General features: G+C 39.6%; 1 protein-coding gene across 4 annotated transcripts in view; it reads right to left on the bottom strand.

The window, feature by feature from the left end:
* chd7 (chromodomain helicase DNA binding protein 7) overlaps positions 1-13,572 on the bottom strand; it is a 106,996-nt gene that overhangs the window by 68,999 nt on the left and 24,425 nt on the right. For all 4 annotated transcript variants that reach the window (XM_088343425.1, XM_088343673.1, XM_088343503.1 and 1 more), the window contains 2 exons: positions 9,974-11,468; positions 6,166-6,491 (listed from right to left, as the gene is read on the bottom strand). In XM_088343425.1, the coding sequence (XP_088199551.1) occupies positions 6,166-6,491; positions 9,974-11,378 (1,731 nt within the window). In that variant the 5' untranslated portion in view covers positions 11,379-11,468. The remainder of the gene's footprint in view (positions 1-6,165; positions 6,492-9,973; positions 11,469-13,572) is intronic.

The raw sequence follows: 13,572 nt of genomic DNA, 5'->3' as shown, positions 1-13,572 counted from the left end.
CCATCCGACACGAGCCATTCTCCAGTTTGACCCAAAGGCCGCAGGCTGGAGACGACCACGAGGGAAACCCCGCACTCGATGGCTCGACGTCGTTGCGGGCGACCTCCAACAACACGGAGTTGCCGTAGAGGATGCAGAACAGCTGGCACAAGACCGCCAGCATTGGAAAAACCTGGTTCATCTGGTCGGCTCAACGCACAGGGACGGGACCCCCCGACCTTCGCTGGAGCAATAAGTAAGTAAGTAAGTAAGAGCATGTTAATTTATTGAATGTATTTTTCAATACAAAACAATCCAGGTTACTCATACAAGACTTTAACATATGTATATAAACCTTTTACATACATTACATAACAAATACAGCACTGAAGCGACTTAAAAAATATTCAATGTACAAACGATCGTCCGGAAAGTATCTCGTTTGTAAGTCGGGGAGCGTCTGTTTTTGGAATAATTTTGCGAATGTTTATTTATAAAGGGGCGTTTTGGAACTAAAACAAATTTCAATTAACTGTCCAACAAAGCAGACACGCTTTTATAAGGATTTCTACTAATCTGTCGAAATTATCATGTGTTATGGAGTAAATATTTTACACGGTTCGATTCTATGGATTGTCCTTGTTGTAATAATGGCATTTTGGGGGGAAATTCAAAGAATTTGATGACGGCCAGGTTGTGACTTTTTTTTATTGGGTTTACTGAACAGGAAGATGTGTTTTGAAGCTATTTCGAACCCAATTGGATCCTTTATGGGAGAACAGGAGTGGAGCAATTCGTTTTAAATTATTTCATATAAGGTTAATCCGCTCTTTACACGAGCAATTCAAGCTACTAGCAGCATCATAAGTTTATTTGAAGAGGCACCACTGAACTGTATATTCAAAGGCCATGAAAATGAACCAGAATAAAATACACTTTGGAATCATTGGGTACCACACGAACTGATTATAAATCACTGAAAAGCATTTTTTTCAAACTACTTTCTTATCCTGCTCTTGTCACGTTCAGTTTTTAAAATATTAGTTTTTTGCACGTGACTCATTGTCTTTCATTCTTATTGTTTAAAGCAGAAATTACAAACATTACTGTGATAAAGAACGCAGTAAAGAGTAAAAAAATATTAAAATGTGACAAGTCCACACATCACATGCATGGCTAAGTGCAACTGTATCTACTTTTAACAGCGTGTCATGACTTTTGTTTTGGTTGTAGGATATCTGAAAGTAAAAAAAAAATAATAAAAAAAATCAGGATGGTATACGGCCTCAAATGTTTGCTGGGACATGGCTTGAATACACAAAAGTTATTTTGCCTTGATATGTCTATTTTGAGGGGGTTGAGTGGTGGGTTGCGCCGCAGATGGAGGACCAATCTTTAAAATATGAGCCAAAGCAGGAAAATTATTCTTATTTGGACTCATTTTAATATTCATAATGGTTCCAAAACATTGTGCATTGTCTATCACAGACAGAATAATCTGAATCAGTCCCTCAAAGCTTAACACTTTATGTGCCTAAATGCCAATCTTCAGTAGAGATCAATTATATTCTTGTTTTTGTTATATATATATATATATATATATATATGATTTTATACATTTGCATGTTCTTCAGAGGTTCTGTGTCGTTTCAGTCTACATTGGTTACAAATTGAATTGTAAATAGTTAATGGTTCTTTTATGTAAAAATCTTCTTATAGCACTGATTTTGTTGTGTAGTTTGTTTTTCAGGGATTCTGTGTTGCTTGACTTTGAAGTTGCTTAATATAAAACATTTTGAATTAGTGAGGTTCACTGTAGACTGTAGAGTGAAAAAAATAAAGGCAAGCATAATGTAGTACATAATAAAAAAAATTATTCATTTCATGCATAACTTTGCATTATTATTATCAGACGAAAGAGGTATTTGGGATCTAAGCTGAAAGAGCCGGTATTCTAATCACTAATAGATTGCGTGTTACAATAACATGCCTGTCAACATATACGTTTTTCCAAACGTTTTAAAAGTTTTTTGATCATCTCCAATTGCTCTACGTTGCATGTGAAAATAAAAATTCAAATAACGCATTTGTTGTTCTACATGGTCTGTCTTGCTGTGAATAAATAAGTGCCGCGTTATGTTTATAAGGTTTATCAACACGTACTAAGGGAATTGCAACCATTGATAAAAAAATTGGCTGAGGTGATAGGTGTGAAATAACCTCCTTTAAATGTTTCTGTAGTGCAGTGGTTAGCACATTCGCCTATCACACTAAAGGTCCTCAGTTAGAGACTGGGTGGAAACATGTTGGCCCAGAGAGGGATGGGCGCCACCAGGCTATACTTGCTCAAGGCACACCACCGGGAATGATGCCCCCACGACCCTAAAGGTTGAGGGATCTAACCATCCATCCAACCCATCAAAGAGGAACCGACATATCAGCAATCACAAAAACAGCAGTGCTGATTTTTAATACTGTAATGTAAAAAAATCATCAAAATAATAAATATAAAATTAATACTAGTGATTTGGTCTGTTTACTCAAATACAATATCTTAGTTAATTTTAATGTAATCAATTTTTTTTTGCATTGAACTCCTTGTTTACCATCCTTCTGGGTGTGGCTTGTATTCTTTGTCATCGCCTTTCATAACTAGTGTACGCACGCCCTCTGGCAGACCCCGGACCTCTCTAGAATGTCCACCCACCGCGGTCTAACAAAATTCTATGGGTAACACTGAATATAGCAGGCAGTTAAGTAAGGATTAGATAATCCTTTATTCGTCACACAATGGGGACATTTATTTTGTTACAGCAGTGAGACAATGAATAATGAATTACAGCTAAGAAAAAACAAAGTATAAACAAGTATTTAGAAATATAAAAAATAAAAACCTAATTACATTTCCAATGGCAGGTGCGCAAAATAGTTCAAGTAAAGTGGGCAGTAATGCGCAAATATGCAACATCATGGAGAGTGTGCAGTGAAAAGTTAAAAAGAAAGTCATTGTTATCGGGATTGGTCTCCAGAGTGAGGGAAAAAACAGTCATCGTGCATCCCTTAATATTGTGTTACTGTTTAAACTCAAAATGTTTATTTTAGTGCATCTCTACTCTGAACTAATGAAAATGCGAAGGACAGTTTTTTGAAAAGGTTAATTTATGTGGTCAAATACATTGATTTATTTCCATTCTGAACAAACAAAGCCATCTCTGTATTAGTACTGAATAAACTGGTAACAGTGGGGGATTGGGTTGATGAGTAGTGACAATTTGTGGTCTTATTGAGCATTTTGCGTGACAAACAGTTCACTTTCCGATAAACTAATCCACAATTTTTGCTTTTTAAACAAAAAAATGAGTACAACATTATAGAGGCATTTCCGAGATGCAGACATCTAGGCAGTTGGTTTAGCAGGTTGCTGACGGCATTCTTAGGCGGGGGAGGGGTGAGATGGCCATGTTATATGTCAACTAGTGTCACAGAGCAGCACATGCAATATAGAATAAAGGTCACAGTACAGTACTCTGCTAGGCTTTGACCTTGAGCAACAGACAAAAGTGTTCGTGTGTGTGCTCATGTATATGCATAAGCATATATGGGGACACACACACACACACACACACACACACACACACACACACACACACACACACACACACACACACACACACACACACACACACACACACACACACACACACACACACACACACACACACACACACACACACACACACATGCCTGCAACCTAGATAGACATATATGGAAAAATTACATAAATTAGGCTATTCAGCGCCCATCAGTTGGGCTGGAGGGCCACCAGGCTTTAGTTAACTCCCCCAGCATGCAAATATGCAGCAAAAATTATTTCAAAATAACGGTCACAATCACCAGCCATCAACTACTGATCACCTTTACCCGGTGAATGCAGTGCCTGATGCCTCTCCCAATTTAATTCATGCCAACGAAATAAGATGGCACCAAATATACAAAGTCAAAGGAAGGTGCACATCAAGCCAATCAGTTTGAAAACTAGTACTCAACCACTTTTTTGATGAACGCAGTAGGAAAACTATGCAAACCAATCCAGCAAGTCCACAGCAAAATGTATGAAAAAAGTTTTGAGTGGTGGAGTCAAAATCTGACTTTAAATACAATTGAAAAGCTGTGTTAAATATCGCAAAAATTAATATTGCAAAGAAGAGTAGACCTAAATATTTCCACAACACTGAAAAAAAATCTCTTATGCTTTATTTGTGTTATTGATGGCAAAGGTGGCACATAAAAAAAAAAAAAATAGGTTTAGATTAGGATGACCTTAATGTAATTATCATTTATAAACTCAATTTTGTACTTCCTAGGCTCGTCTGTGTGAAAATTGCTTGGGTGATGTAAAACTGTGGCAGATTTGCCTACAAGACAGAAATGTAAAAGGAGGCAAAATCATTAATCACAGCACAGTGCGTTTTTAGTGAAGAACTCAAATTATTTTGACGCCTTTGCATCTAGGTCAAGACAGCTGGATAATATTAGTGAGACTTGAGATGTGAACCACAAAGCACAGGTCACAAAGACTAGATAGAAGTAGGCTGGATGATAGTCGGGCGATACAGTGAGGTTGGAAAGCAGAGGAAAAATAGTTGGATTTAGACATGCAAGATTACTGGGCTGCCACTGCATCTGAAGGGTTCAGTGCAGAAAGAAAGGGTTTCACGTCTACCAACCATTGAAGTATTGGGTACAACTAGGAGTAGCAGTGATGCAACTCTCACTGCATCGTCAACAAGCCCCCTTTGTCATCACACATCCTATGGCAAAAATGTAGACTGTCATCTCTGGAGGCCATTACTTGTTTTACCCACATCCTTCCTCTTTGAGGATTCTTCCCCCAAAATGGCTTCAACCCCCCCCCCCCTTTTAGACCATCTCTTTGAACATCTGGCTACATAACAATTACGAAAAGAAATAAGACTGGAAAAGAGTCCTGTAGAGAGAGCGGAAATAGAGGAGACAGGGAGGAGGCAGAGACAGGAAGGGAGGTTTCCTCGAAAGAGGCAGGAGTGACATGGAAGGGGGAGGAGAAATTAGGCTGGTGGCGCCACTTCGTATGAGCGGTATGTGTTGGTGCTGTGAAAATGTATTACCCCAGACACATTCATATAAGCACAAACACAAAAGGCAAACTTCAAAGTCCAGTAACACACAACAATATGAAAAACATCCACAAAACCCTTTTCAACAATACCCATTAAACAACTCTGCCCTTAAATATGAACTGGAGACAAATAAGGCAAACTTTTCTAACAGTCCAAACAGACATTACTTCAACCACAAAAACATTTACATTAAGAGAAATCTACACTAAAAAATGACCATGAATAAACCAAATACAGTTAGTGGTACCTCTTCAAACGAGCACCACTGAACTAGAACTAAGATTTACCAGTTATATTTGGAACAAAACTCCTGCTCTATTATTATGTTACTCTATTGAACGAATACTTTTGTTTTGCTTTATCAAAACACAGGGTTTCGTTCTGAGTTATAGACAGACACTTGGTACAACCAGAATGGATTTCAAGCCCAGCGATGGCTGGAAAAGAAATTAAAGAAGAGGACTGGCTCTGTTAATGTGGTTTGGCATGAGAAAGCAGCAGGTGCAGGTTGCAAAGCCATGGAAGAGTTTTTGCAGCGCTTAACTTGGCTTTGTTAAGAGAAAGGAAATAAAACCAATATGCTGTAAAAATGTTTGTTTGTATATTCATTTTAAGGTACAGTAACTTTAATTTATATTGTATAGTCAGTGGTTATGCATCACCAACCATCTCTATTGCTATATCACCCCATCCTGACCCTACTTGCACATCTTTGTAAAGTTGGCAACCACCGACTTCCTTCAGGGTACATGCTCATAATAAACTTACATTTCATTTTGTTCACATCTTATTTATCTATGAATGTATTTTTTGTGTTTGATAACTATTTCCATGTGTTTTTAGTTATCAGCAAGATGAGATTTATTTAATTATTTTATATAGGGACCATGTGTTTGTTAAACGACCAAGTCGGGCCATGGGCCATTACTGGAACGAATTGAACTGGTATAAAAAAATACCACTGTATTGACATTTGTGTTTCAGAACAATGCAACTATATAAAAGTTTTTTTTTCATTGTTACTCACCTGTACGTTAGGCACTTTCTGCGGGGTAGTAGGTTGTGAAGACAGTGGGTGGGAGGAAGAAGGCGGAGGTGCCCAATGGTGGGAAGTTTGGTTGGAAGGCTGGGGCGTGCTCTGCAAAAGGTTGGAGGAAGGGGGATTGTGTTGCATCTGAACACTTTGGGTGGGGGGTAATAAACCGCGGTTTATGGACAGGATTCCGTTCTGTGTAATAGATGGACCCTGAAAGCCAACAGGAGAAGGCTGCAGGGACTGGCCACTTCTGGAGGCTTGTTGATGGGGAAGCAGAAGATGATCTCCTCCTTGGCTGAGTGGTACTTCATGTTGCCCTTAAAAATATTGACAAATGTTTTATCCCTTTCAAGACATAAAATAAATTACGATTTTAAGAAATGTACATAATGCAGCTTTAAAGTTGAAAGTCATTATTTTATAACCAGGAGGGAAATTCTGTTCCTGCTTAAAACCCCACTTCCTCATGCCATGAGGCTCTTTAACTCCACCCGGGGGAGTAAAAGCCCACATTAAACTCCACCCCCACATTTGCATATTACCCTATTTTTGTTATCACAGTGTGTATTTTATGTAGCACTATTTAAATACTCTATATCAACACGTTACATTGGGTATTAATGTATTCTATTTCTTTTACTTTAATATTATTTCATTTTCAACACACGGATACTGCTGGAAGTGTGAATTTCCCTACGGAGATGAACAATCTATCTATCTATCGAAAAGCTTCACTTAAAAAGGTTTGTTGATATGAATTTACCAGAAACATATTTTGGTGAATGAAGTACCTGGTGTCACAATGCACGCTATATAATTGGAATTAACTCATTGGACTTTTTTCACACTCTCATTGCAGCCATTTGCAAAAATTAAAACAGTTCATTTTCAATATCTCCCACACGATAAGATGCACAGGTAATCGCGTAGCTTGATCACTCCCAAATATAGGCTGCTTACACACATGGGTAAAAGTTCACTGTAGATTGAAAGATAAGGGCATGGGTATTGAAAATTTCGACTTCTACCCTCCACCCTTTCAGGGAAAGTAGTGCAGCAGCGAGCCAAAACCATATTCATCGTCCAATCAACGATACATAAAGCTGTTAATTAACCAATAAACCCATTACCCAAAAGCGAGTGAGGACAAAAAAGCCACCAAGCGAAAACCATTTGCATTTGCTTATTGTATAGCGCCATTCTAGTAGGCCAAACACTATCAATCAAATAACAATCTAAAAATCCTTAAAAAAATGCAGAATTTCTCGATGAAACAGGGTCACTACATCACATCGGTTAATCTTGGAGCCCTAGTAGTGCAAGCCAAAGAAAGTCATTTTTTTGAAGTTTTATTTTTCTTCATTTAATGCGAATCTATCAAATCAGACTCCAGAGAAATATGGCAACAATTTTGAGGATGTACAAGCACTTCACTCAAACTTCAAGCACTTTTAAAACCTTGAAACTACATTCAAATTCAAGCATTTTCAAGGATTTCAAGCATCTGTATGAACAGTGTTCATTGGAGTCTAGCTGTTTCTGTTCAAAGGGATTGGACTAGATTATAAAGCGCACACAACCCGTCTTAAAAGCTAACAGTGCATGTCAGGGCAAATGAGAAAAACACTATGTCGGAGAAACTGCCTATGAAGATTTGTGGTAAGGCTGAGATCTGGCCAAGGCTACAATTTCAAATAATTTCTGAAGCACTCCAAATGGAAGATGTTTGGGACAACCAAACTCTGCCTGGAGCTAGCAGGCAAGACAAAGTGAGCAATCCAGGGTGAAGAGCCTTGGTGGCTGAGTAAAAAAAGAACCGAAAGATCACTATGGCTAAACTCCAGACATACAGTAGGCAGATACAGTAGGAAACATTTCTAAGTCAACTGCAGCCCTCCACCATTAGAGTGTTTATGGTAAAAGGGATAATCTGATGCATCTCTTAAGTGCAAGAACTATAAGGCCCACATAGAATTTGCCCCCCAAAACGCATGACTCCCCAACAGCGAGAAGAATGACTGGTCTGATTTTAACTTTTTTGGGATAATTCAAGGATGAATGTGTGAAAAAAGCAGGCACTAATCCCTAAAGTGTAATATGGTGGTGAGAAAATCATGTTGTGGGTGGTTCAGGTGGTTGTGGTGTTCAGTACATCAGATAGGCTGGAGGTCCACCTTTCAAGAGGACACTGACTAAGGACACAGCTAAAATAACAAAGGAGTGGCTTCAGAACAGCTTTTTGACAGTTCCTAACTGGACTAGCCAGAACCAGGACCTAAATTGAGCCACTCTGGAGACACAAAAATAGCTGTCTACCAACATTCTGCATCCAACTTGACAGAACTGGAGAGTTCGGCTTCACGGATAACCAAAAGATATCGCGAGGTGATGTGCTGAGATTGGGTAATTGCAAAACACTGCAGTTTTTTAAAAGGACTTGTAGTTCCATGTTTGTGAGTGAGTGCATGGTCGACCAGAATTTTCAAAGTTCGGGTTTTAACGGCACCGGCCAATCAGAAAGTAAATTCATTCATTAAATCGGACACTGAGAAAAGTCAGCGGGTGTTCTGTTGATTGTCATCCCGCCTGGAAATCGACTGAGGCGGTATAGGGAAGAGAAAGGTCTGGCCTACAACAGCGAGGCTAACAGTTCTCTCAAGACACCCCTGCGGAGGCAGTATTTCACAGGCGCCAGATTCATTACGCATAAAACGCATGACCTGGCGCTACAACTCATGGGAAACTGCTACATCTGTGGCTCTTTTATTTTAATCATTGGGGAGACCTGGCTGATATCGCGGTTAACCAGCTCTAGCCAGCCGCTCTTTGAATTGCTTTCTTCCTTTGAAAGAAGAAGCCCTCCAATTTAGTTATACTTTTATATAATAATAATAAAGAAAACTTATTCAACTGCAATTCAGTTTTTTATTTGTTGATCTATAGCTGTTACTTTGTTACAGTCTGTAGTGACATCTCGGGGAAAGTTTGGATGTCACTGTAATTACGTTCTCACAAAAAAGAACTAGCACAGCAATGCGCTTTTAAAATCGAAAATTGCATCAAAATTGCAATACAGGTATGAAAAATCGCAATTCGGTTTTCTTCCCAAATTGTACAGCCCTACTGGTGATGAGATATTTTTTTAAATATATTTTGGCAAATGACTGAAATAGCGCACATTCAAACAATCGAAGGGACTCGAGTACAATTCATATGCACTCGTATCAGTGGCATATACCGGTAGTCTTGTGAGTAAAAGTATGATTTGAGAAGATAAACATATACATATATAAAAAAATCTACTTATAGTTTACAAAGAAGTATACGTCTCATTATCAGCAAACCAATGACATTAAAGACGTAGTCCCAAACAGAGTATCAGCTGTACAACTATCTTTTGTATAATCTGAAATTAAATATACTTGTTCGCTTTTAACACTTCATACGTGAATAAAGACACTCTTAATGGCATGATTACGCAAGTTCACTTTTTAACACAAAGCTTAAGACATTTTAAGACCAAATCGTTTATTAAACATAACTATCCAAAATTGAACAGGTGCTTTATGCCCAAACATGCAAGCCATTGTCTAATGTTTTGAGATATTCAAGGTCTTCATCACCAGTCAGTTTTTACTTGACAACGCTATATGCCAATCCTAACATCAAAAAGAGTGTTAGATTATTGTGATAGGAACGGGCGATTTATAAGATTTACATCCTTGGGTTATTTGATACTTTACGACGAGTTCCACCCATATAACAAAGTTTCAATACTAGAGACCATCGCTTAGCTTACCTTGTTGTGTCTGGAGTGGAGGACGATTTGGGCCAAGCTGGGGACCCCGCTGTGGTCCCATACCAGTATACAACTGCCCAGCATTAGGGGCTGTACTGTTCTGCTGGTATTGTGTACCAGACAGTGTGGTTTCGGAAGGTCTCTGAGGATGTGGGATGGAGTTTGGTGGAGACTTCAGGGCTGTGTACCCTGTAACCTCGGAAGAAACCGCTAGTCCTGCACTAGGAGGTCTAACTGGTGGAGAGGGTGTCGGGGTTCCCAAAACCCGCATTGGAGACATTGATGAGGGAGAAGGGTAAGATACCTGAGATGCGGGAACAAGGTGGGACTGGGTTTGCTTTGGGGGCTGGGAGTGGTTAAGTGGGTGCATAGACTGGCCCTGTTGCCCTGCTAGCTGTGGCTGCACTGGCAGAGAATGTGCTTGGTGCGATGGCCCACTAGGGAAACGCTGTCCAGGTTGCCCAGAAACTGGACTTGTTCCCTGGTTAAATCTTTGGCCAGGCTGCCGAGGTCCCATAGTAGGGCTGGTATTGGTACTGACTGTAGCATTACTACCCTGGCCAATCCCAGAGCTCAAGGCGCCATACTGAGCTTGATAACTGGGATAAGGACCAGCTGCAAACCCACCCATACCTTGCTGATGTTGATGAGGATGTTGAGGCTGGCGTGAGGGCGAATGTGGGAATCTAGATGCATGGCTAATGTTAGGGTAACCTTGGCTTTGTGGCTGCGGGTGCCCCATTTGACCCCCCACCATTCCAACATTCCCCATGTAGTGAGAAGGATCTTGTGGAGGTTGGTGAACCACGCTTTGCGGTGGGTAATGTTGGCTGATGCAAGGTGAATTGGATGCGGATTGGCCCTGCAACCCGCTGTAGTTTTGAGACATTTGGAAGGTTCCTATTTGGTTGGGGCCACTTCCTGCTTGCACTGGTGGCTGCTGATATGAGGATCGATTTTGATGCTGTGGCCCCCAGACACCCGCTCCACCCCCAGTATCACCTGGGAAACCATGATGTGCATTATTTGAGTTGGTAGGGTTATTATGGTAGTGAGAAGCCATGCCATTGATGGTTGCGTTGACATTTTGAGGCCCCTGGTTAGGACCATTCCGAGACATCATTCTTCCTGCTGGGGCACCAGTCTGTTCATAGCTTGCGTAGGTGCTGTGGTCGTACATTTGACCTATTTTAGGCTGTGCTGGTCCAGTGCCAAGGAGCATTCCCTGGTGGAAACCCCTGTTTCCCTGATGTTCATGGTTGAGAGGCGGATTTGTCTGCCGGGGTAAGGTGCTGGATTGTCCTGGGGTTGACTGTTGAGGAAAACAGTCTCCTAAACCATCCAATCCATCTGAGAACAGCCCTGTGTCATCCCCAAACAAACTCAGCATCCCTGGGTCTGCCATGGCTCGCTGGCGTCCCCCGCAGACACCTTTTATGAAGGAATGCTCTAAGCAACTGCTATCTTCTTATTCCATGGTTGTCTTTGAAGGTTCCTGAAGAGAAATTGAAAGACGGGAAGGGGGTCATGTGGGGTAAAAGGGAGAAGAGGATTTTTTAGTGCAAGATAACTTGACAATGAAGCCATAATTCAAAACACAAGTTTTCTGATTGATTTAAAAGATTAAATAGGAGTACGTGTGGCCAACCAACTGTACAAATAAACAACACTTGGTCAGGTATGGTTAACAAAATATTTTAGTGACTGACTAAAATGGGATTTTATTACTAAATTACTACTAAATTACTAAATTTTGTGCAGGCTTGGAATACATGGAACGGCAAAAATGATGTTGGCAAGCTGTTTGGATTTATTTTAATTTTGTTTCTGTCGCATTTTATGTTACTTTTGCCGGAGATCTAAGAGATCAAGGCCAGGAGAGAAAGCTTACCACGTGTTGTGAGTCATAATTTTATTCATATTTAGTTTCTTTTGTCTTTTATTAGCATATTTGGTATTGGAGTAATCCAAAAGTAATTGAAAGTAATCCAGTTAAAGTAACCCTACCCAACCCTGGTTATTGGCATAAGATTGATACTGGGCTTATACTCGCAATGGTGCCCACCCACCTGCGGTTGATGCAGACAATCAAAAACTAGCAATTACAACTTGTAGAAATAGAGAGTTGCCATGAATTTCATTAAATATGACAATATCTGAGGATTCAGAGTACTGTGAATTAAAAAAATGTCGTTTGGGCGGGGAATTTAATGCACTTTAATGCAACAGTAGCAAAATGTAGTTACAGTTTCAGTCACTCCACTAGAGTTATGCATTTTACATTAACATTGAATCATGTTAAAAATATAGACAAGCACCATGAATTAAATGTTTTTGATCTAAATCTTACCAGTGTCCTGGAAAAAAATATTTACAATATGTTCTTCAAAAGGAAGTAAGACACCTGTTGAATTTTGTTATAAAAGTGAGTATCATTTAGAAGAGGTTATAAGCAAAATATCCTACCTCAGAAACAAAAACAATACTCGCTTTTTAGGCAATAAACAATTTTTCAGCTTCAGATAGTATCAGGTAAATAGGTATCAGGTAAATAGGCAAAATCGAACACTGATGGTGAGTAATGTTTAGCTGCTAAGACTGCACAGCACTATTTTAATTTCAACACATTCCTAGTCATAAAAGAAATGTAGAGTAGATCAAGGATAATATATTACTCAATGGTATGTCACTGAATCTGTGTACATATGTGCACAATTATATTACTTTTTCCTAACACTGATCATTTATACAGGACTGTCTCAGAAAATTAGAATATTGTGATAAAGTTCTTTATTTTCTGTAATGCAATTAAAAAAACAAAAATGTCATACATTCTGGATTCATTACACATCAACTGAACTATTTCAAGCCTTTTATTATTTGAATATTGCTGATTTTGCCTTACAGCTGAAAAAAACTCAAAAATCCTATCTCAAAATATTAGAATACTTCCTCAGACCAAGTAAAAAAAATAATTTTATAACAGCAAAACTAAATCAAACATTTGAAAATGTCCATTGATGCACTCAGTACTTGGTTGGGAATCCTTTTGCACGGATTACTGCATCAATCCGGCGTGGCATGGAGGCAATCAGCCTGTGGCATTGCTGAGGTGTTATTGATGCCCAGGATGCTTCGATAGCGGCCTTCAGCTCATTTGCATTTGTAGGTCTGGTGTCTTTCATCTTCTTCTTAACTATACCCCACAAATTCTCGATGGGGTTCAGGTCAGGGGAATTAGCAGGCCAATCAAGGACAGTGATGCCATGGTCAGTGCACCAGTTACTGGTGGTTTTGGCACTGTGGGCAGGTGCCAGATCATGCTGGAAAATGAAATCTTTATCTCCATAGAGCTTTTCAGCAGATGGAAGCATGTAGTGCTCTAAAATCTCTTGGTACACAGTTGCATTTACTCTGGACTTGATGAAACACAGTGGACCAACACCAGCAGCTGACATGGCTCCCCAAACCATTGCTGACTGTGGGAACTTCACACTGTATTTCAAGCAACTTGGATTTTGCTCCTCTCCAGCCTTTCTCCAGACTCTGGCGCCTTGACTTCCAAATGAAATGCAAAACTTGCTTTTGTCTGAAAAGAG

Source organism: Urocampus carinirostris, chromosome 1 (genome assembly GCF_059441175.1).
Source record: "Urocampus carinirostris isolate Australia breed hairy pipefish chromosome 1, RoL_Ucar_1.0, whole genome shotgun sequence".
In the NCBI taxonomy this organism is placed as follows: Eukaryota; Metazoa; Chordata; class Actinopteri; order Syngnathiformes; family Syngnathidae; genus Urocampus; species Urocampus carinirostris.
The sequence above is the reverse complement of the archived record's forward strand: the minus strand, read 5'-3'. Positions and strand labels throughout refer to the sequence as shown.